General features: G+C 39.8%; 7 protein-coding genes across 7 annotated transcripts; 1 reads left to right on the forward strand and 6 right to left on the reverse strand.

The window, feature by feature from the left end:
* Positions 1–337: 337 nt before the first annotated feature.
* On the reverse strand, positions 338–3,153 carry SAPINGB_P003021 (uncharacterized protein; the record flags this gene model as incomplete). Its single annotated transcript, XM_031997739.1, has 2 exons — positions 338–2,270; positions 2,339–3,153. The coding sequence occupies 2 exons, from the start codon at positions 3,151–3,153 to the stop codon at positions 338–340; spliced, it is 2,748 nt and encodes a 915-aa protein (XP_031853630.1).
* Positions 3,154–3,730: 577 nt separating this feature from the next.
* On the reverse strand, positions 3,731–5,461 carry SAPINGB_P003022 (uncharacterized protein; the record flags this gene model as incomplete). Its single annotated transcript, XM_031997740.1, has 1 exon — positions 3,731–5,461. One exon carries the CDS (start codon positions 5,459–5,461, stop codon positions 3,731–3,733), a length of 1,731 nt encoding a protein of 576 aa, XP_031853631.1.
* A 251-nt stretch (positions 5,462–5,712) lies between these two features.
* Positions 5,713–6,972, forward strand: SAPINGB_P003023 (uncharacterized protein; the record flags this gene model as incomplete). Its single annotated transcript, XM_031997741.1, has 1 exon — positions 5,713–6,972. One exon carries the CDS (start codon positions 5,713–5,715, stop codon positions 6,970–6,972), a length of 1,260 nt encoding a protein of 419 aa, XP_031853632.1.
* A 778-nt stretch (positions 6,973–7,750) lies between these two features.
* On the reverse strand, positions 7,751–8,482 carry SAPINGB_P003024 (uncharacterized protein; the record flags this gene model as incomplete). Its single annotated transcript, XM_031997742.1, has 1 exon — positions 7,751–8,482. One exon carries the CDS (start codon positions 8,480–8,482, stop codon positions 7,751–7,753), a length of 732 nt encoding a protein of 243 aa, XP_031853633.1.
* Positions 8,483–10,309: 1,827 nt separating this feature from the next.
* SAPINGB_P003025 (uncharacterized protein) lies at positions 10,310–11,584 on the reverse strand (the record flags this gene model as incomplete). The annotated part of the gene is made up of 1 exon (XM_031997743.1): positions 10,310–11,584. The coding sequence occupies one exon, from the start codon at positions 11,582–11,584 to the stop codon at positions 10,310–10,312; it is 1,275 nt and encodes a 424-aa protein (XP_031853634.1).
* Positions 11,585–12,462: 878 nt separating this feature from the next.
* On the reverse strand, positions 12,463–14,529 carry SAPINGB_P003026 (uncharacterized protein; the record flags this gene model as incomplete). Its single annotated transcript, XM_031997744.1, has 1 exon — positions 12,463–14,529. One exon carries the CDS (start codon positions 14,527–14,529, stop codon positions 12,463–12,465), a length of 2,067 nt encoding a protein of 688 aa, XP_031853635.1.
* A 3,900-nt stretch (positions 14,530–18,429) lies between these two features.
* Positions 18,430–21,595, reverse strand: SAPINGB_P003027 (uncharacterized protein; the record flags this gene model as incomplete). Its single annotated transcript, XM_031997745.1, has 3 exons — positions 18,430–21,278; positions 21,353–21,512; positions 21,584–21,595. The coding sequence occupies 3 exons, from the start codon at positions 21,593–21,595 to the stop codon at positions 18,430–18,432; spliced, it is 3,021 nt and encodes a 1,006-aa protein (XP_031853636.1).
* Positions 21,596–21,725: the final 130 nt, after the last annotated feature.

Consider the following 21,725-nt stretch of genomic DNA (forward strand, 5'->3'; position numbering starts at 1 on the left):
GGGAAAAAAAAAAAATTCCTTCTAGTCGAAGATGCTTCAATGGTGGACCAAAAATGGAGACAGGTGGGGACATTTTTTTTTTTAAGGACGGCTGGCTTTATCTCGTTACTGAAATTAAGTTACCACGTTTGTTACTTTTACGTTACTCGAAGTAAATTAAGTTTTTAATTATTTTTCTTTCATCTTTTTTTTTACTTTACATACAAAAGCTCCTATTTTTCATCCTTTTTTTTTCACTTCAACTATTTCCATTTTCCTTTTCCTTTTTCTTCTTCTTCTCCATCTCCTTTTCCTTCTTCTTCTCTTTCTCTTTCTCTTTCTCTCCTAAATTTCTTCTTTACGCCTTATTGGCAACAGCTGCAGGCTCACTTTTGGTGGGGGCAGAGCTAGGGCTGGTTGCAGTCGAAGACGCGGACGCAGATTCAGACGCTGACTGGGTTGACGCAGAAGCAGCAGGAGATGATGAGGTTGTCGAAGATCCCACGCTACCGCTCGGCGCCGAGCGGCCGCTTCCACGTGTGGAGTGTCGCGGTTCGCCTCTTTCACTGCGGCCACGGTGTAATCCGCCTCTACCGCGTGACGAGGATGATGATAACGACAATGAAGGACCCCAGCTGCTATTACTACTACTGTTACCAGCAGTCGAACTGCTAGTACTAGGGCCACTACGATGACTGCCGCGTCCGTTGGTGATACCTAAAGACGATGAAGTGGAAGAAAGAGGTGCTGATCTGCCCTCGCTTCGAGATCCTCCGGAAGTGCTGCTGCCGCCACCACTTTTAATAATGGATGCCTTGCCTGCCTTTTCCCTGTTGATACGTTCCAGTGAGCGAATGGCTTGCTCTTCGGTAGAAAAGTAAACAAGCGCAAACATCTTGTCGCGGTTCATGTAGTTGTCTTTAAGAACAATGGCGCGAATGTTCTTTTGGTCATCTGGATGGAAGTAGTTTTGAACCTCTTCGCGGCCGGGGAGACCGTTGGGGACCCAAACACCGGGGAGCTCTACAATTTCGCCATTGGGGAGGGTGGTTTCGGCAACAGCAGGTACAGTTTGGACGGGTCTTTTTGATTCCAGCTTTGAAGATGGAGATGTGGATGTGGCTGATGAGTTGTTTTTCAAGATAGACTTTGCAGGGTACCGCGAAGATTTATCCAGAGAAGTATTGAGAGTTGCAGCTGTGGTTGTGGGTGTAGTTATCTGTTGTGCTGCTTGAGTGGCTGCTGTAGCTTGTTGATTATTGCTGTTTGAGTTTGGTACTGACACAATAGCAGTGGTAGCGGTTATTCCGGCAGTTTGAGCACGGGGGAATCTATACTGGAAATTAAAGCCTTCGGAGTAGGATTCGCTAGAGACGCGTCCACCAGCAACATTAAGAACAAGGGCACCATATTCTGCGTCGCAGAGATTGAAATGCCACATGTTTCTGAAAGCCACCTCAATGTAGTCTAATGGTTGATGGTGAGAAAGGTTTGCTGTGGATGGGTTGGCTGAAGGGTTAGTGGTGGTAGATTTAGAATCTGCTGGAGAAACAGGCATTGCTTCAAAAGTTTCGTAGGCCAACATGAGCTGTTGCTTCTGTGCTTCGTCAACAAGACTGAAAAGTGGAGTCTTGACAGCGTTCCAGAGCTCCATAAATTGAGCGCGGGAGGAAGCCAAGAGACCCTTAAAGTGGTCGATGGATGGAAGCGCGGAAGTTTCATTGAAAGAAGATCCATAAAGGAAATGGAGCCCTGAAGAGATTGTAAAGTCTGAACGAAGAGAAAGAGCGAGCTGAGCCAAAAGACCTTCACGAGATGGAGATGGATGGGACACAAAGATGCGTACTTCTGTGGGATCAAAGGATCTTTTGACTGTTGAAATGAGCTGGCCCATTTGCAGAACTGTGGTCCACATGACACCAGGAGAACCGGCGATGGAGAGTGTACCGTCACCATGGTCAAACAGACGGTGATTGACAAAAGACCCTCCGAGACCAAAGAGTCGAAGAGTCAAGCCAGAAGGAGTTTGTATGGCATGGGTGGTGGCCTCATCTATAATGTAAAGGTTGGGGACTTTGTAAGTGCCTTCCTTGAACTTTTCCAGAACAGTAAGATCTTCTGCGGCGCCATAGATGGTATAAACGGGGACGTTAAGACGCTGGGCACCAGAGAGGAAGCTGGGGAGTTCTGAAAGGGAATCTGGGGCGATGGTCTTTTTGATTTCCTCTGGATCCTGGGGGAGAGTCTTGGTATCTAAGAGAGGAGAAAAGACACAGAGTTGTTTTATAATTCTATGAAATGTTAGTTTTAAAAAAAAAAAGAAAAAAAAATTATTGATCATAAATCAAGAAAGACATACTTTAAAGATATTCTGCTGATGGAATTTGAATCAAAGAACCCAAAGTTCCCTGAATGGATGATGCAGGAAGCATTGTACTTCTTTGCCATGGCATTAAGCTTTGAGAGCTTACCACGGATTTCAGCCACGCAGAGAATGCGTTTGCCATGCGCACTAAAGATCTTGACTTCGACCGGGGCTATGGGCTGTTGCAAATGAGCCTGAGATGTTTGCTGAGGAGCAGCACCAGCACCAGTAGCCGAGTGTCTTTGGGCTACATTTTCAAAAGTGGGATTAGTACCTACACCTGCAACTCCTGCGGCCGAAGCAGTTGGGTGGTGTGCCCCTGAACCCGCAGGAGTGGTGGTGCCAGTGTTTTGCGCGCGTACTGGGGGTTGAGAAGAGGCCACGGAGGAGTAGGTCTTGTAGGATGTTGATGGCCCACCATTACCGCTTCCACCGGCAACTGAAAAGTGCGGTGGTCCGAGGGACTTAGCGGAACCCGAGGATCCAAGCGGTAGTTGTGAAGCACCAGAAGAGGGTCCGAGAGGCACTGAACTGGAAAAGCTGTTGCTGTGGTTGTGGTTGTGATTGTGGTTGTTGTGATTGTTGTTCATGGTGCTGTTGGCTGTTGTCAGGGTGGTGCCGGTGGTGGTGGCTGCGGTGACTGGAGCACGGGAAGAAGAGCTGGAACCAGAAGGAGGGGCGGCCGCGGGGCTAGAGGAAGATGCCGGGACGATTTGTACAGATGCGGCAGAGGCTGAAGAGGCTGAAATATCTGCGGGCTTTCGCTTTACGGGCGCGACTGACGAAGATGCAGGAGATCGGGCTGCCATTGTCGATGATGAGAAGCACTTAAGTGTATTGTGGGTGTGTAGATGTGGGTGTGTAGATGTGGGTATGTTAGGTGTGTGGGAGAGAGTGAGAGAGGGTTAGGTGGTGCTTGTGGAATGTTTGGTGATGTGACAAGAAAAAAAAAAAAAAAAGTTAAAAAAAAAGTAAAGTTTTTGGTGGTAGTGCTGAAAAAAATTTTTTTTTTTAACAAAACAAATAATAAACGTATGGCAGACAAAAACAAATTTATATATATATATATATATAAAAAGTTAACACAAAACGCAGTTAGTTTGAATATGAAAAAAAAAAAAACCTGAATAATTGCTACATCTAAAGTTTCAATTATACACAATGAAATTAAAAAATATATATATATAGATATATAAAACTATTTACAAAAAAAAAAGTGGCAAACGCGTGTTCTATGAAGATGTGACACGACGCGTTTTGTTGTTGTTGTTGTTGTTGTTGACAAAAAAAAAAAAGCTTCGCGTTAAAAAAAAATTAACATTTTGCCACATCACGCGTCACGCCCTAACCCATGTAATTGTAACAAATCACATGATTTAAGTGTGCTTACATAAGAAGCGTTCCGTCAATGCTCTCTGAAATCCACCGGGCCAGCTCGTCATTCGGAACATACCCGGCAACTTCCTTACCCACATACTTAACACCGGCACTCTTATCACCGGCAGCCCGTTTTTCTTCCTCCAACTCAATCATGCGCCGCAAAAACTGAAACTCCTCCTCAGCAATCGAACATTCCTCAGGCTCCACCTTAAAGTCTAACAGCCTACCACGATTGACACTAAACGTAATGGCCAAATCATTGTTGCCAGATAAAGACGCTGGGGGTAAAACTACACTTAAAGGCCACCCGCCTGGGAACTCTAACCGGTGAGTAAACTCAGGTGTTTGGCCAAACTGCCATTCCCAGCCCATGGACTCGCGTGCTGCGTCGTAAATTTCCCTTGGTAAGTGTTCAGGCCGCACAAGCATAACAGGTAAAGGATCACCGTTCAAAACCACAGATTCAGGTACTGGCAAAGACTCCCTTCCAAGCTCTTCGTAATCATCAATTCCAACAGTCAAGGGGTTCACAAACTCATCCTTAGTAGTAACATTGTCAATGGAAACTGTCGTAGATGACGGTGATGGTTCTAATAAACTCACATCACAGTATTTGGCTGCAAACGCATCAATCACCGTAGATATAAACACATCCTTGTCCATGCCTAAGTTGGCCACAGGTGACTTTACACTCTCAACGCCACGACCCACAACCTTGCCCAGACGGGCCTCGTCTCGGTGCAGCAAAGCTTTAAGGATATCTAAGCGTGCATTCAGTAACATAGTTCCGTGATGGTATGCCCTATTGCGTTCAATTTTGTATGCAGACCCAGAAATCTTTGGTGGTTGAGTATCTTGGGGAAAAGACGGATCTTCCGTAATATCTTGGATGATATCATAACGTGTGTTAACAGCAAGTTTAATTTGTGGGCCGGGGACTGGCACTGCAAGGCCTTCGGTTGGGATATCACTTCCTAAACCACCAGCACCATCAAACGGCGTTGCAATTCCATCCATGGGTATATCCATTTGGCTGTTTCCCCCCAGCAACTCATCTGCATCATCTTCCAAAATATCTTGCTGACCTTGAATCCGTTTTTGTACCTCGGGAGGAAGTTTGTTAACTGCCTTCACAATCATTTGAGCATGCTTGTCACGGGTGAATTCCTCGCGGGGTGTCATGACTGAAAAATTGACGTTCCCTGAATCGTGTACTACGGCACCACCTCCAGATCTACGCCGTAACAGTGGCACACCTAGTGACTTTACTAACGGTAAATTACACTCGCGCCATGGATTTTGGTTGCGACCTATAACTATGCAGGCCTTGTTGACATAGAGCAGCAACCGGTTATGTGTTTTGGGAGTATCGAGGTCGTAAGTTCCATCAATGTCAAAACCAATAATATCGTCAACTGAAGGAGAAGAAGAAGTAGAAGGAAAAGACGACGGTGATGATGATAATGGTGAAGATTTGGAATCAACCACGGGCATATGCTTGAAAATATAAGACTCCAGTGCTAAATTAAGATATGGATCCTCAAAGCCAGACACAAATGCTCGGGGACCTGAAGCACGTACAAAGCGCTCGAAATCTTCAGTAGAGCTCGGTTGTATGAGCACCGTGAGGGGTTTGTTTGTAGTCTCAAGTTGAAATGCAGTTGAAGATGTATGAAAGGATGCTCTAGCCACAAAGAGGCTTTGTGAGTTCCTTAGCAGTCTCGCTAAGCAAATCATGGTTTTTGAGTTTTTTTTTTTTTTTTAGTATGTCAAAGCAGATTTTGATCGATTTAGACTGGGTTTTCCCTAAGACTGAAGAGATATACAATAAGCCCCTCAAAAAAAAAAAAAAAAAAAAAAAAAAAAAAAAAAAATATTGTGTTGATAAAGGGTTAGGGTTTTTCATTTGAAGAAAAAAAAATTTCAAGCTCTGTATTGTCCATCATCATTACATCCAATCTCCAAGAACCAATTGAGAAATAAAGACCATGGCAGATTCAACATCCTCTCGCGACTTGGAGCTCGACATTCTCTCAAAGAGCCATGGTACTGATTCTGAAGCACAAGAGTCCATGGCCCGTCTTTTGGCAGACCGTTATGCTCTGTCTGGATCCCAGAAACCGTTTCTTATGCTCTCTGCGACTGAGCGTCGAGAAGATGAGCAAGCCGCGGCAGCCACAAAGCGCCAGGAACTCGCGTCACAATCGCGGCAAAAATCAGAGCATGCAGCCAAAACGATTCGTCCAGCAGGCGGGCCAGGAGGACACCCGTCGGGGACTGGTAAACGTGTGCGTAGCGTGCGACCATCGCGGCTGGCACATGCACGTACAGGATTGCGAGAGTACATTGGAAACGCACAAAGGGCTCAAAAGCGCGCGGAAAACGAGCTTCACCGGGTGATGCGCGGGCAAGCAGTGGGAGGAGGAGAAGAGTCAGTTGTTGTTGTTGTTAAAGCTCAAGCGATTGCACGGAAACACGGGGTACCCTGTGCGTCGCAGTTTAGTGGGCTTGCAGAGTTGTGGCAGGGCTATGCTCGGGAGTTACTTTTTGGTTCTCAGAATGGGAGCAACAGTGGTGCCACACAAAGACACGTGGAGAAATCGACACCAGGAGTGGAATTGGTGCAAATGCTTGGATATGCTGGCAAATTGGCAGCTGCAGATATGCATGGAGCCCGTGTGCGTGTTGTTTCTGCTCATAACCCGAGTCTGGTAGGTATTACTGGGATTATTATATGGGAAGCAAAGACGAATTTTGTGTTAGCTGTTGCTCCGCGGGGGGGTTTAAACAGTTGTATTAATTTGAAGACGGCTGTAGCTGGAGAGAAAAGAAAAAAGCAGGATGGAAATGGAAATGGAAATGGAAATGGAAATGAAAATGAAAATAATAATGAAAATGAAAATGAAAATGAAAATGAAAACGAAAATGATACCATTGTGAGTGCTGAGAACCCTGGTAGAGCCGCAAAAGGTGGATTAGCGGTGGCCCTGCGGTACTCGCTTAAGGACCGTATTGGTGGTTTGCGGATTGTGGAGAAACGGGGGACCATTTTTTCAGTACAAGTTGACTATGTGGAGGAACAGAATGGTACAACTAATAGTGACGCTTTGTCGTCGTCGTCGTCTTCGACGTCGTCATCTAAGTCATCGTCACTAGAATTTGAAATCGTGGGGTCCAGGTTTGTATACCGAACAGCAGAGCGTGCTGGCAGGAAGTTCAAACCGCGAGCCGTTGACGATCTTATGTGAGTGAATGTGACCATTAATGATGGTTATCCATTTATGGCTATCCATTTATAGCTATCCATTTATGGCTACCCATTTATGATTATGGCTATGGTTATGGCTATGGTTATGGCTATGGCTATGGCTATAGTTGGTGTGGTTTAGTTTAATTTAATTTAGTTTGGTTTGGTTTGGTTGCTTCAGTGTAAGAGGGAAATGATATGCGGGCTCGCTGTGTATTACATAAGCATGGGTTTGAGAGATTGAAACGCAGAAACTTTCCAATTAAAGTGGTGTGCGGCGTTGCTTATCAGTCAGACAAAAAATAAATAAATAAATAAATAAACAGTGCAAGATAAGCACAAAAAAAAAATAATATAAAATTTATCAAAAAATTAAAAACGCGGTGGCATTTGCCGGCCGCACCACCGACCGAGGAAGAACGAAGAAATGAGAGGCCATCGCAGTTAGAACTTTTACAATCGCGGTTAAAAATAAAAATAAAAAAGACAACAAACAAAAAAAAAGGTAAACATTTGGACTTATCAATCTTTGTTTCATAGTTTATGACCTTATTTTTATAAAAAAAAAAAAACTCTATTACACCGTTTTGAAGGCGGTGCATGTTTATAATATATATATGATAACCATAATTATGATAATGTTATAGTAATGATAATGATAATGATAATGATAGTAGTAGTAATAGTAATATGATAAGATTAATGAAATTATTAATAGTGATGAAACAACATTCATATGATTCTAAAGTGTCAAGATTCAGCCACTAGAATTTCATGACTCACACCTCATCATCATCACCATCGTCTCTGTTAGACTCATACTGTTGGTGATCATGAGCAATTACGCGCTTCAATCCAACGCGTTCATTCTTGTGAATAAGTGTCTTCCAGTGTTTGGACATGTAAGGGCCTTTACGCATTGGCTTAACAACATCTTCTCCCTTAAGGCTTTGTTTTTTTAACGACTCTTGCTTCAATGCCCCTACCACTGCTTCAGAGACTGTTGGTTTGGTTTCTCTAGTTTCTACCACTACTGTAGGGGTTATTGATTCTAAAAGTACCGAAGAATCATCAAGATGCTGAGAATCGAATAATTGCTGCTGCTGCTGTTGCTGCTGGTCATCTGAAAGATAGTCATCACTTACAGCTCCATAAACTGCATCCAGCGACATGGCAATGGCTGGTTTAGGAGCTGCAAAGTGAGTAGGGTCTCTTACATGCGACATGTTTGCCATTTCAGCATATGACAACGTGCGCACTTGAACATCAACAAACCCAGTACTGTCTTCGGCAACAACAACCACCTTTTGGTTGGGTCGCACGGTTGCCAAGTCCTGGGGTTCTGAACATGAAGCAGACTTTTTAGAACCGAAAAGAGAACTCCATACTGACCTTGGAGTTTGGGTGGTAGATTCGGCAATAGGATTTTGAGCCAAGTTCACGACGGGGTGTTGTTGTTGTTTTAGTTGATCATCAGACTTGGGAGTATTTGTAGAGAAAAGGAAAGGCATTTGTAAATGTTTTTTTTTTCTTTATTTATTATTGTTTATATTTATGTCTAAAAAGTGTTGGATTATTTGTGTATGTGGTGTATGTGTTTGATAAAGATTGATAGGAAAGCTGTTGAAAAAGGATTGTTAATGTATAGTTGTTATTAGTATTATTATAATTAAGGGGAATGGAAAAAGAAAGTGATGTTTTGAGATTATTTGATTGTTTGTATTAAGAGATTTTGTATATATATATGAATAAAAGAATGTGTAAAATAAAAAATAAAAAAAAAAAGGAAAGAAAAGGAAATTAAAAAAAAAAAAAAAAAAGATGGAATGTGGGTTGTTTTATAACTTTTTTTTTTCTTCTTCTTCTTCTTCTTCTTCTTCTTCTTCTTCTTCTTAATAAAATCTCCCCTCCTATATATATTTCTTTACTCCCCCCCCCCTCTCATTCATTCCCACCCTGTCTAATAATAATAATAACGGCCGTCATGGTAGTATTTTTTATTTTTTTGTTATTTATTAGTATATATTAATTATATATTAATTAGTACCACCACAACCACTACCACCACCACCACCACCATCACCACAAGGGTTTTGTGTGGTGACAGTCAAAACGTCATTGATAAGATAAATAACATGCGGGGGGGTTCGGAAGGAGGCAGAAGAAAAAAAAAAAAAAAAAAAAAAGAAAAGCAAGCAAAATAAACGCGTATATTACTAAGCTAATAGTTAAAATGTTATGTAAAAACGGCTGAGATTTTTATTTATTTTTTTTTTTTTTTTTTTTGAAAGCAATTATGAATCACGTGTGTCTAAATACGGCTGAAGAATTTAGCTCATCATCATGATCGTCTTCTTCTTCTTCTGCACATGTGATTACCAATTGTAACTACCATGGCAAATATATTAAAATTAAAATTAAAATTAAAATAAATAAAATAAATAAAATAAAAAAGCCCTTGTAAAGGCAGTGCAAAGCCTCGGCCAGCCAACCACATAGACTCGTGCAAGAAACAATAACGAAAGTCATCAACAATATCAGTTTATATTTATATATTTATATATATATAAGTTTCATAAAGAATGATTTTCTTTTCTTTTTTTTTTTTTTATTTTACTAAAAATATAAAGAAAAAAAATAAATAATAAAAGAAAATTAATTAGTTGAAACAAATATATAATAATGACTCAGAACATTATGGACCAATTTTAATAATTTTAATAACAATTCCATGTTTCCATGGCCCATCATTTTTATTGTAATGTAGTTCTTCTACCTCTGGAAAAAAAAAAAAAAAAGCCTCGTTTTATTGCTAAAATGATCCTTTTGACTAGTTCCTAGTCACCTTGATGGATGGTATTCATTCAATACAACCTTAATCTTCCTTTCTTCTTCTTCTTCTTCTTCTTCTTCTTCTTCTTCTTCTTTTTCATTCAAGCGACCTTGGAGAGCAATTTAAAGTAACCTGTGCGGCTCAATTGCTAATTGCTAATTGCTAATTCTTTTTTTTTTTTTTTTTTTTTTTTTTTTTGCTACATCGTTTGCTAAATTATCTCAACCTGTTTTTTTTTTTTTTTCTTTTCTATCGTGTATTTAAAAAAAATACATTAACCATTCAACTCATAAAAACACATGTTCACGTTATACAAAAAAAAAATTACATATAATTTTTCAAATTCTTTCTTATTTTTTTTTTCTTTTTTTGCTCATTCAAAATAATTCATTCTTGACACAATACTTCATACTCGTCCTCCAATTTTATTTTTTTGTTATTTTGTTATTTTGTTATTTTGTTATTTTGTTATTTTGTTATTTTGTTATTTTTTTTTTTTTTGTTTTCATTTTTGCCCTTCAGTCTCTCGAGCCTTATCATCCGCCTCAATAATGTCCTTGCTGCGAATCGCAGCACTCACAATTGCCTGGAATGATGACAACCCAGCAGAACTCGACGTTGTGGATGACCCAGACCCTGTGCTAGTCACAGTTGACGACAACGTGATTTTTGGACCCAAGCTCACCCCTCCAAGACCTGCAGATACACTGGCCACAGAAGCTTCTGATGACCTGCTACTAGATTTCGACAAAGACGAGCTACCATGACCCTCAACGCTATCATCCTCATCATCACTGTCTACTGAATCAACAACTGCAGCAAGCTTGTTGCGCAAGCGAATGGCCTCGATACCCTTGCGCAGCTTCTGGCGCGCATTGAACCCAGGACGAATGTTGGGCAGCAAATCGTGGGTAGCATTGGAAACAGCTGAATCGGAAATCCAAGGGTGGAGACGTAGTTCTTGGATGGTTGGTCTCTTGGACGGATTTGTGTTAAGCATTTTAGAAATAAAGTCCTTTGCTTGGTCTGAAATACACTTCCAGTAACGCTCATGAAATACCAAAAAGTGAGCGTCATCCACTTCATCAATGAAATCCTCAATGGTTTCCGACCGGAATGGCGAGTACCCAGAAAGAATTGTATACGTAATAACACCAAGCGACCAAATATCGCATGGCTTGCCGTGTCCAGTGCACTTAAGAACCTCCGGTGCAGCATACCCAAAAGACCCGGCTCGCGATGTCAGTTGTTCATTGGGGCTCTCTAGCTTCTTGGCAATTCCAAAGTCTGCTAAAACAAGAGGCGAGTTCTTGTCTCGCGTCAAATACAGCAGGTTCTCAGGTTTCAAGTCACGGTGCACAACGTCACGGAAGTGTAGGTACTCAATTGCCTCCAGAATCTGGCGCATGGTGGCCACTGCATCACGCTCTGTAAATTTGCCTAGCTCGCAAATTCTGTCAAACAGTTCACCACCTGTGGCAAGTTCTGTAACAATGTAATACTTTTCGCGGCTTTCAAACCATGCCTTAAAGTGCACAATGTGTGGGTGGTTCATCATTTGTAACATCTTCAGTTCATCCTGGACCATCTGGTCATTTCCCTGTAAACCCTTTTTGAGAATGATCTTAACGGCAACATACTCGCCTGTGGGGATATGAAGAGCCTTTTTGACTTCACCAAAGGTTCCTGCACCAAGTGTTTGTTCAAATTTGTACTCGCTCTTGAGTTTGTAACTCGCCGGCTGTGAGACACGGCTCAGTAAGCTGCTTCCAAATGCCATAATAAAGTAATGATTGGTTATTTCTTTTGTTGGTATTATATAAATATATACTTGATTTGCTAGTAGATAATGATAAATTGGTTTGTCAGAAGATTGGTTATTGTAAGATAAAAAAAAAAATAAAAAAAGAGCAGTGGTGGCAGTGTTATAAACGTAAAGATAAAAAAAAAATAAATAAATAAAATACAATAAGTATGCCAGGCAGCTATTAATAAAAGGGAAAAAAAAAAAAAAAAAAAAAAGAAGGCGCTGAAAGGTCGTGGTGTCTCACTGACTTTCCAAGCGGCTGCGATGAGTCATCATTATACTAAAGCTTATGTCACAATCAGCCATTGTAGGAAGGGGGGAGGGTGAAGGATGAAAAAGCCTTAGGCTAATATACTAGTTGAGATAGTTTGAAGAAAATCATGGGGTGGAGTGGGTAGGAAGAAGAAAAGAGGGTTTTTGATTTTGAATCTTAACAAAGCCATTTGGAACAATGCTAAAATATATATATATATATTTCTTTTGTTAAATTTTATTTTAAATAAATAGGGTTCTTTCAAACTATTTAAAAAAATAAAATAAAATAAATCAAATGGTAAAGTTTTGTTTTAAAAATCGTCAAAAGCTCAACTTCTCCAAAGAATCGTCATCAAAATGTACTTTCATTACTGTACTATTTAATTATTCATGTGATTTGTTGCAAAAACCTCATTTATTGTAACTTAATTGTTTACAAACACCCTAAACCTTTCTACTTTTTTTTTTCTTCATGATCTTTTAAAACCTTTTTTTTTTATTTTTATTTTCATCAACATTCATTAAAAAAAAACCCTAGTCTGTCTGTCTAATCATCATGTCTTATGTTCTAAGTACCAAGTCTTAATGGTCTAGCCTTACAAATCATTCGGACACTGTTCGGCCGCATCCCGTAACCACTCGTGCGCCAAAACACCACCAATAGAGGGCCGAGCAGATGCGTCAATGTCCAGCATCTGACGCACAAGGCTCCGCGCCTCTGGGGAAACTCCACGCCAAATAGCCTGGCCTTCCGGCGCATCAAAGTATCCAAAGTCTGGCCGACACACCTCCTGCAAAAACCCGCCAAACGTCTCTGAACGTGACGGTACGCCCCTACATAGTAATGCAAATAAAACAACTCCAAGAGACCATACATCTGCAGCCTTTCCATTCCCGTGAAGCTTCAAAAGAGCCGGATGCTGGTGGTGATGTTGATGTTGATGTTGATGTTGATGTTGATGTTGATGTTGGTGTCGGTGCGGGCGACTGTGACCATGGCTATGGATATGGATATGGTTGCATGCCGGTGGGTTTTGGTTTTGGTTTCGGTGACCTCCCCAAGTGGCGCGCCGCAGTGCATAAAGCGCCACACACGCATCGCATACCATCAAGGCTTCTGGAGCTGTATAACAAAAAGGCTCAAAAGAACCTGCCGTGGTTTGTAACAACTGCCGTGAGTAACTGAGCTTTTCTGCGCGACAGAAATTAGTCAAAACCAGGTTCCAGGAACATCTAGTAATGCCCTGCTGCTGTGGTGAGGGAGGACGTTTTAAAAACTGAATATTTTGTGCACTTAGCGCCCGATACACAATGTTCTTGTCGTGCAAATAGTTGAGCCCAGCAGCAAGCTCACGCATGATCCAAACTGCCTCACTGGTGGTCACACGCCCGCTACGAAACACCAAAAAGTCATGCAAATCTTGTCCTGTGAGCTGCTCAGTGACAAGGAAAAACTTTTTGCGAGTTTCCAACACGCAGTCCAAAGCAACAATGTTTGGATGCCTCAAAGCCTTGAGAATTTCCACCTCCGTTTTAATCTGACAGTAATGGTGGTTATGGCCGCGAGAAAAACACGAAGCCGGAGGTACAGCAGCCGCGGCCGCTTCCGCAGCACGTGCGTGGCTCAAGAAAAAAGTATCAGCAACACACGTTGTTGCAGTTGAACATGTTGTTGTTGTGGGTGAAAAGGAAGAAGAGCGTCTCATCAAAGTATCTGCTGAAGAAGAAATGCTGGATCGTCCTCCACCAGTAATCTGTCGCAATGTACGAAAAGATGACTCGGAGGGTGAGGTTGACAAACTTCTTCTTCTTCTACTGCTACTATTGCTACTGCTGCTGCTATTTTTTCTTCCATTTAGTTCATGTTTTCCATGTCTTCGGTGATGGTGTCTGCGAATAAACCGATGAGATGAAACCTTGGGAGATGAAGAAATGTTGGTAGTATCCAAAATATGCTTTTTGTAGTGTTGAACTCCGTTTCGAGCAAATGCAACTGAAGGAAGTGATTCCTGAGGGGTATCAGTATGGATAGATAAATTTTCACCTTCATTGTCATCGTTATCTTCAACCTCATGTTCTTCTTCTTCTTCTTCTTCTTCTTCATCGTCGTGTTCGTCATCATCATATTCGTTGCAGTCACATTCTTCATCACATTCTTCATCACATTCATCATTGTCACAGACATTATGATTGACATTATAGTTAATTGTTTGAACAGTCATGTTTTCATCAACTTCAACGTCAATATCATTTTCATCGTCATTTTCATCGTCATCTTCATCGTCATCAACATCAACATCAACATCAACACCATCCTTTTCTTCCTCTTCCTCTTCTTCTTCATTATAATCATAATCGGAACCATAACCTCCGGCATAGTAACAACCAAGCAAATGAGGATCGGTGCGTTCATCCTTCAACCGGCAAAGCAACTCTAACATACGACGACGGCCAGCCTTTTTGTTTTTGCGCACTACTTTGACAGAAACTTTAGCACCAGAAAATGGATTGTGAGCGCGCCAAAGGCCGCGAACTTCTGGGGGCTTAGATGGATCGACAAAGACAATGGGTGAGTCAAAGACATACTCATCAATTTGAGAGGGGACAGAGGAGTAAGGAGTAAGGGATAGTAAAAGCGATTTGATTTTGCGAAGCAGCTTCATAGGAAAAAAAAAAATTTGGAAAAGTATGAATATGTTTTTAAAGAGAGGTGAAGGAGGAGGAGAATGAGAGTTTATGCGCCAGCAGCAGTGAAGCGATTCGCGCGCGAGACTGCAGTGTGAAAATACTGAGAAAAGAGTAGGGAAGAGTGGGGGTTAGTCAGACGAAAGAACATATGTGATGGTAGTGGATCGTCGTCAAAAAGTCCTTGGACTGGAGGTTTGTTGTGTAAGAGAAAGGGAAAAAAAAAAAAAAAAAAAAAAAAAAACTTAAAATGATGAGGGAAATTTTAAAATTTAAATATAAAATTTTTGTCAGACCTGGATGTGTGTGTGTGTGTGTATGTCAGCAAATTTACCTTGTCCACCATTATGGTGGACAAGGTAAATTTATACTAAGTATATAAATATATAAATATAGTACACATGCACACACACCGGAAAATCAATACCTCAAGTTTACTTTCCCACACACAGAAACCAGGCATGACGACACAACAGCCAGTGATCTGAAAGAACTAAAAAAAAAAAAAACCTCTCTTTTTTAAGTAAATAATTTCCGTAAAAAAAAAATCCGGTCTGGGAACCGACATTTTTTTTTATATATATCTTTATTTTTATATTTGATTTATATATATATATATTGTCATATATGGCAATTTTTCTTAGACAAAACTATATATATGACTTGCCACAATTTTTTCTGATAGGACACAAATCGCCGACCCAATACCATGTGCTTTTTGAAAGAAAAAAAAAAAATCTCCGATGATCGCACGCACATTCAAGTGTGATCTAAACGATAATTAAATAGAAGAAAAGGTGTATTTGAGAAGTAGAAATATAATAAAAAATAAAGAAAGAAAGAGGTCATTAAGATAATGTAAAAGGACTATAGTAGTAATTTTCATTTTAGTATACATCTAGCAGCTGGGCTTTTTCAGCACCTTTATTTATTTGAAAAAAAAAAAAATAAATAAAAGGGGGATGATGAATCGATGTAACTCATCAAAGTGCAAAACTTTGTGTCACATTTTTTTAAAGAAATTCATAAATGATTGTGAGGGGTTTTTTTCATTTTATTTTTATTTTATTTTGGTGGCATTTCAAATAATAGAGAAAAGCTCTTTGTTTTTTTTTTTTGCCTTCTTTCTTATTTGAAATGTCAAAAATATTAAAACCAAGCTTTTTTTTCTTACAATGCCCATATTTTAAGGCTTGTAAGCTGAGTCCTTTTTGGCCCTGAAATCAAATAATCTGGGGAACTTTTTTTTTTTGACGCTTTTAATTTTTTTTTTTTTTTTTTAAAAAATTTTGAATTCAATATCAAATACTAATCTGAAAATTAAAAAAATATTTTAAATTTAAAAATAAATAATTACTTAAATGATTCAAAAAAAAACACCTATCCTACAAACATTTTTATTTATTTTATTCTTTTTTTTTGAATCTTTGCCCGTATCATGACAAATTTTTTTCTTGTAGTTTTGTTTTTTTTCTAGTTAAACAGTTTGCTCATTTCAAATATTTAAGTTGATTGGGTATCATTGATATTTTTTTCCCCCATCACCATGATAAGAACTGGTTTTCAGGTCTTTGCTGCAAGTCATCAAAATCCATGTGCATTATTGTTTTCACATGTTGAGGCTGATAAATGCCACTTTTATTCATTGATTAACTGATTGATTTGTCTTGAATCAATAAAAATAAAAATAAAAATAAAAATTCCGTCCGTCTTTTGTTTCCAATAATACTGTTGGCACCGATTGCACCAGCTGAGTGGGACTCATTTAAACATGTATACGCTTGTATTCACTTGTATGTATGCACCAGTATACACTCGTAAGCTCAATTAACCAATATTGGATGTTGGGTGTGTAACATATATTATTATGTTATAACTATATTGCATCGTTAGTCAGCTCCTTGTAGCAGCTATATAATTATTATAAGGCATTATTGATTGTTACAATTTAAAATGTCATTTTCTTAAAAGGCTCTTTCTTCTCAAGTTATCCGGTTATTTCCAGTTAATATTGACAATAGAATATTAAATAAAGTATTTCGGTTAACAAGTAGTTTTTTTTTTATTTTTTACTGTAGCTCATTTTTTGTTTTAAATATTAAAAAAATTGAATGATATTTTGAGTTAATTTTGATGATAGCTCTGTGTACTGACTTGATCAAAAGTTGAAAACAAACACTCCAAATGATTGCTCAGATAAAAAAAAAACTTTCAAGTGACTGAGACAATTGTGAGCTGGCAAAAAATAACACCAAAAAAAACCAATAACTTTTATCTAATATACTAAGGTTTTGAAACATGGAAAAAAGAAAAAGAGAGAGAGGGTTAAAAAAAATACACACACACACAAAAAGAATAGACACAATCATTCACCTCAAACTTTTTTTTTCTTTTTTTTTTTTCATGTAAAGACGTAATTGATAAAGTGGCAGATAATCAAGAAAAAAATATCATGTTTTCATCATCATTTAATTTTGAAAATATCATGATATTTTCTACTTTTTAATCCAAGTGAAATTTAAAATTTGTATATATAATAAAATCATAGTACTCTGGGTCTTTTCTTCTTTTACCCATCTGTTGGGTTCCCTGTGTGGAAATGTTTCTGTGCAACCGCTCATAGTTTACTAAAAAAAAAAAGAAAAGAAACAGATGGGACATTGAAATATATATCGTTATACCAATATAAAATTCATGCAACAAGCTCTTAACTTTACTATATCTATGAAAAGATATTCTTGATTATATATATAAATAAATAAATAAATAAAATCATAAATTGAAGTTGTATACAAATTCAAATTTCAACTTGAATAGATTTGGATACTTGGGGACAATGGCTCAAACCTCCATTCCCAGTGCTCCAACTATCACCACTTTGCCTAACACTTACAAAAAAAAAACTATAAAATTTCCAAAAGTTTTCACCCTCAATTATTCAACCCTTTTTTTTTCAAAAAAAAAATTGCAAATTATAGTTTCATATCTATTTCTACATATATATTATCCTTAAGTTTTGAACAACATATATCCACCCACCTTTCTTTCTTGTACCCTCTTTTCTTGGTTGTCTCGCCAAAAAAAAAAAATAAAATAAATGCTATACAAGCTTATTTTTTTTAATCTCGGGTGCCGCCCAGCGCCCCGCCCAGAAATTATAAAAAGCACAGACGTTGCCGCAAGCCCAACCTCCCTCGTGCATAAAACCAAAGTCTCCGCCAGGGTTAGGTCAAGCCTGAGACCTTTTCTGCTCGGATTAAAAGAAAATACGGTGGACCCCGTCTGTCACTGATTCCTGTTGCTCCACTTCTTTCCTGAGTTCTTGTCAATAATCACTTTGCCTACCACCTTTTTTTTTTTTTTTTTTTTAAACAGCTGTCATCCTGGTTAATTAATGCGTGTTTATGTAAAAGATGAAAGCTAAAGTTGTCTATGGCTTGTTGCGTCGTTTGTTCTCTTCTTTTGGTTACTATATATATATGGACAATTACAGCATAGCAACAAGTAACAACAATAGTCCTAAATATGCGCAACACCCTCCTTGGGTCCAGAGAATAATAATCATTTATGCAAAATAATGGATCCGATTTATGACATGCTCAAATATACTAACATTGTATAGTAAATATAATAGCCCAGATGATGTTGCGATGCTGGCTAATCGGTGCTCCTATTTTAATCCTGCCTGTTAACAAAAAATGCCAAATACTTGACTTAAAACAGCAAATCTACAATCCAAATCTACTCAAAACGTATTTCCTCAGAACTCTAAAGAAGATCTACAACTCTAATTCAAGTTGGTATTGATATTATTTTATTTATAAATTAAATAAAAAGCACCTACAAAAAAAGTCTATCAATATACGTTGAAATATAGGCTAGTTGCAACAACTCCAATACGAAAGGCCAAGACCACCAAGAAGAACAATGTTCCCTTCTTTCTCATCAGCCGAGCCCTGCCCACAAGTACTTGCAACACACCCGGTATCTGCAACTGTAGTGTAAACGCTCTTCTCCATCTCCAGCTTCTCTCCATCGCCAACCCGCCAACTCCGCACGTTTTGGTCCACGCCCACTGAAACAAACGTGGTGGTCTCACTACACGCCCCGTCAGCAACAGTTATCGTCCTGGCCAATCCTGTAACTGTAGACGCATGTGCAGACTCAACGCAATCAAGCTTATCCGCTGAAACACTGCCATCACTGCCTTCAATTTGAATCGTGCTCAAACTTAGTGCATTGTCGTCACCGCCGCCAATGTGATGATAAAGTCCAGCTCCACGCGAAATTAAAATAGAATCCTTAACACTTGATTGGTGGATCTGTAGCCGGAAATCCCATGGCCCCAACTCAAACTCTGCTCGTTTATCATTAGGATTTCCCTCTTGTTCAACAAGCTCGCCATCTTTAACTACAATTCCGCAGTGACTTTGAAGGGCAAAAGTCAAATTCCAACCAACAACATGGCCATCTGTCGAGCTAATTATAAGCATAGCAGATGACGTATATGCATCCACAATAAGGTTACAATTCAACAAACAGCATGTCCGGTATCGTCCCTGGCCAACAAGCTTGAAACTTTCTTCTGCTCCGTCATATACAAACACACGCAGCGCAGAATCAGAATACGCAGCAACAATAACATCCTTGTTGGTCCCCTTAATTCGCACAACGGCAAAATCCATAATACGCAGGTCTGCAACGTCAGTACTTGGTGGAACAATGGCAACAGGTGTCGCATACACGTCAGGAAGCTCATCCAACCGAGGAATAACTCTCACACGCCAAATGAAAAACTCCTCACGACCACCACTCGAGTATAGATATTCTCCGTCACGCGACCATTTTAACGCTTGAATCCCTGAAACGTGCTTCGGCAGCACACACCGAGGACTCAAAGCTCCTGTTAATGTATCTAACACTGAAACATGAATGCACGTATCCTCTGACGCCGTTGCAACCACCTTTGTATGATCCCCAAGCCCTTCTCCAGGCCAAAATGCAATTGCACGGATCTCGCGACCATGTGTTCCGTCTTGTAACAACGTCTTGCCAAATTTAAATTCCCGCGGACTTTGCATAACCATCACCTGGGACGTTTTGGAGTATGCAAATACTGTTCTTGTGTTCATGTCGAAATCCCAATTCCGATGTGGACCACCACACTTCTCATTCATAATCTCATATTGCTCAGTCTCGTTCCAGACAAAAAATAAATCGTTTCGGAACCCCCAAAACACTGTCCTGTCTGGCGTCCGGTGCTGACCCTCAATACTCCCTCTCTGCAGCTTGTTGGAACTCACAAGGTTAAACTCCAGAGGTGAAAATTCAATTTGCGCAGCACCGAAAAAGCCCCCGCGAGAGGTCATGTGCAGTGTGCTAGTAGTCTCATCGAATTTCAGCGATGTGATGCCGTCTGATGAAAAAACTTGTCGCCAGCACCCTTGCGGTTCGATAGATTTTGCAAAGTCGTAGTAAGCTACCGCACCATGTCGAGACCCCAAAAAAAGACTGGTGCTGCTCACCATTTCCAAAGAAATTGGCAAGAATGTTTGTGCAGGGGTAAGCCCAATCTGTGACTCCAATTCCAAAAACTTGTCAAAAATCGTTACCACAAAAGGATCCTTAGGATTTTGAGACTGTGCCAAAAGGTAGTACTTGTCACCAAACTCCCAAGTATGAATATCAGTCAGCTTGGCCTTCAATGGGTTTTCCATCTTAATTGTCTTTTCCGAAGAAATAATTAAACAAGATCCATCCCGGTACGCAACAACTGCTGCCTGTGCGCTGGCCCAGCCTTTGACAATAAGGTATGAATCATTCGACACTGCATCTGCAATTCGCTTGTACTTGTCTCCTGTAAACGAATAAACATTCCCCGCAGACGTGGTCAAAACAATAGTCTCACCCAAGATTTTAAAACTTTTAAATACCTCTTTTCCTTGGCCTGGAACTGAGAGTAATCTTCGGTTTTGATCAATGTCTTGAGGCTCGTCTAGGTCCCACAATCTAACACGCCCGTCAGACCCACTTGTTGCTAAAACCCCCCGTACATCGTCAAGCGCACAGCACCATGTATTACGGCCTAAATGACCTTCCATCACACGTGCAGTTACTAACTTGTCGCCCTGCAGCGTCCATACACGCGCGGTGCAGTCTTCCGAGGCACTGACAACTGTCAGTTGGTTGCTAGATTGGTATCTGTAAAACTTGATATCCCAAATGCGAGCCAGATGGCCCCACCCTGCTGCCACCTGGAGACTGGTTTCAAGGTCCCAAAGTATGATGCATCTGTCATCGGAGCAGCTTAACAGGTACTTATTATCTGGAGAAAAACGGACGCCAAAAATGGAACCTTCATGTGCCGTCAAGTTATGCAAGGTCTTACCTGTCTCCAAATCCCACACAATAACACCATTAAGTACAGTTCCAGCAGCTACCAAAACTCGCTCATCATTGCTCCCGACATTGATGGAGCCAGAGTATAGAATACTATTTTCCTCGGGATTTTCGTAAATGTTCAAAATCTTTGCTGATGGGTCTGCTGAAACTTTGAAAACGGTGTTGTGTGCAGTTAAAATAAGAAAATATAACTTTTCTTTGCTTAAATGTCCGTAGACAATCCAATCATTGTGAAACCGCTCGGGTTGAAATGCATTGATTTGCCCATCATTAATGCCAACAACTATTAACGATCGGCCACCCCAAATTAAAACAAGGTCATCAACTAATAATAACCATAATAAAAAAAACAGTTGTTAGACATGATTGAAGTGAGTTTCATTAATTAGACATCCTTACCTATGGAAAATCCGTGAATTTTGTTTCGTCGAAATACTTGCCGGGTGTCAATCAGCTCACCAGTAGCAAACCGGTACACTTTGAGAAGTGGACCCTGACCCACTAAAAGAAATTCTGTATTGAAAGCCACAGATATAACCGGACCATAATGAAAGCGAGACTGAAGAAAAAGAAGAAGAAAAGAGTTAGTGGTTGATGAACATAGTAGACTTGATTGATAGGTTTGCATACTTTGAGCTCCATAGTGTTAGTCTGGGGGAGATTGGATTTTATTTTTTTGAGGGCTGAAAAAAAAAAAAAAAAAATTTATAAATCAGTCACGTGTAATTCAGCCGTATAGAAAATAAACAATAAACAAAACAACCACAACACC

Source organism: Magnusiomyces paraingens (genome assembly GCF_902498895.1).
Source record: "Magnusiomyces paraingens strain CBS 517.90 genome assembly, contig: contig2, whole genome shotgun sequence".
Lineage (NCBI taxonomy): Eukaryota > Fungi > Ascomycota > Dipodascomycetes > Dipodascales > Dipodascaceae > Magnusiomyces > Magnusiomyces paraingens.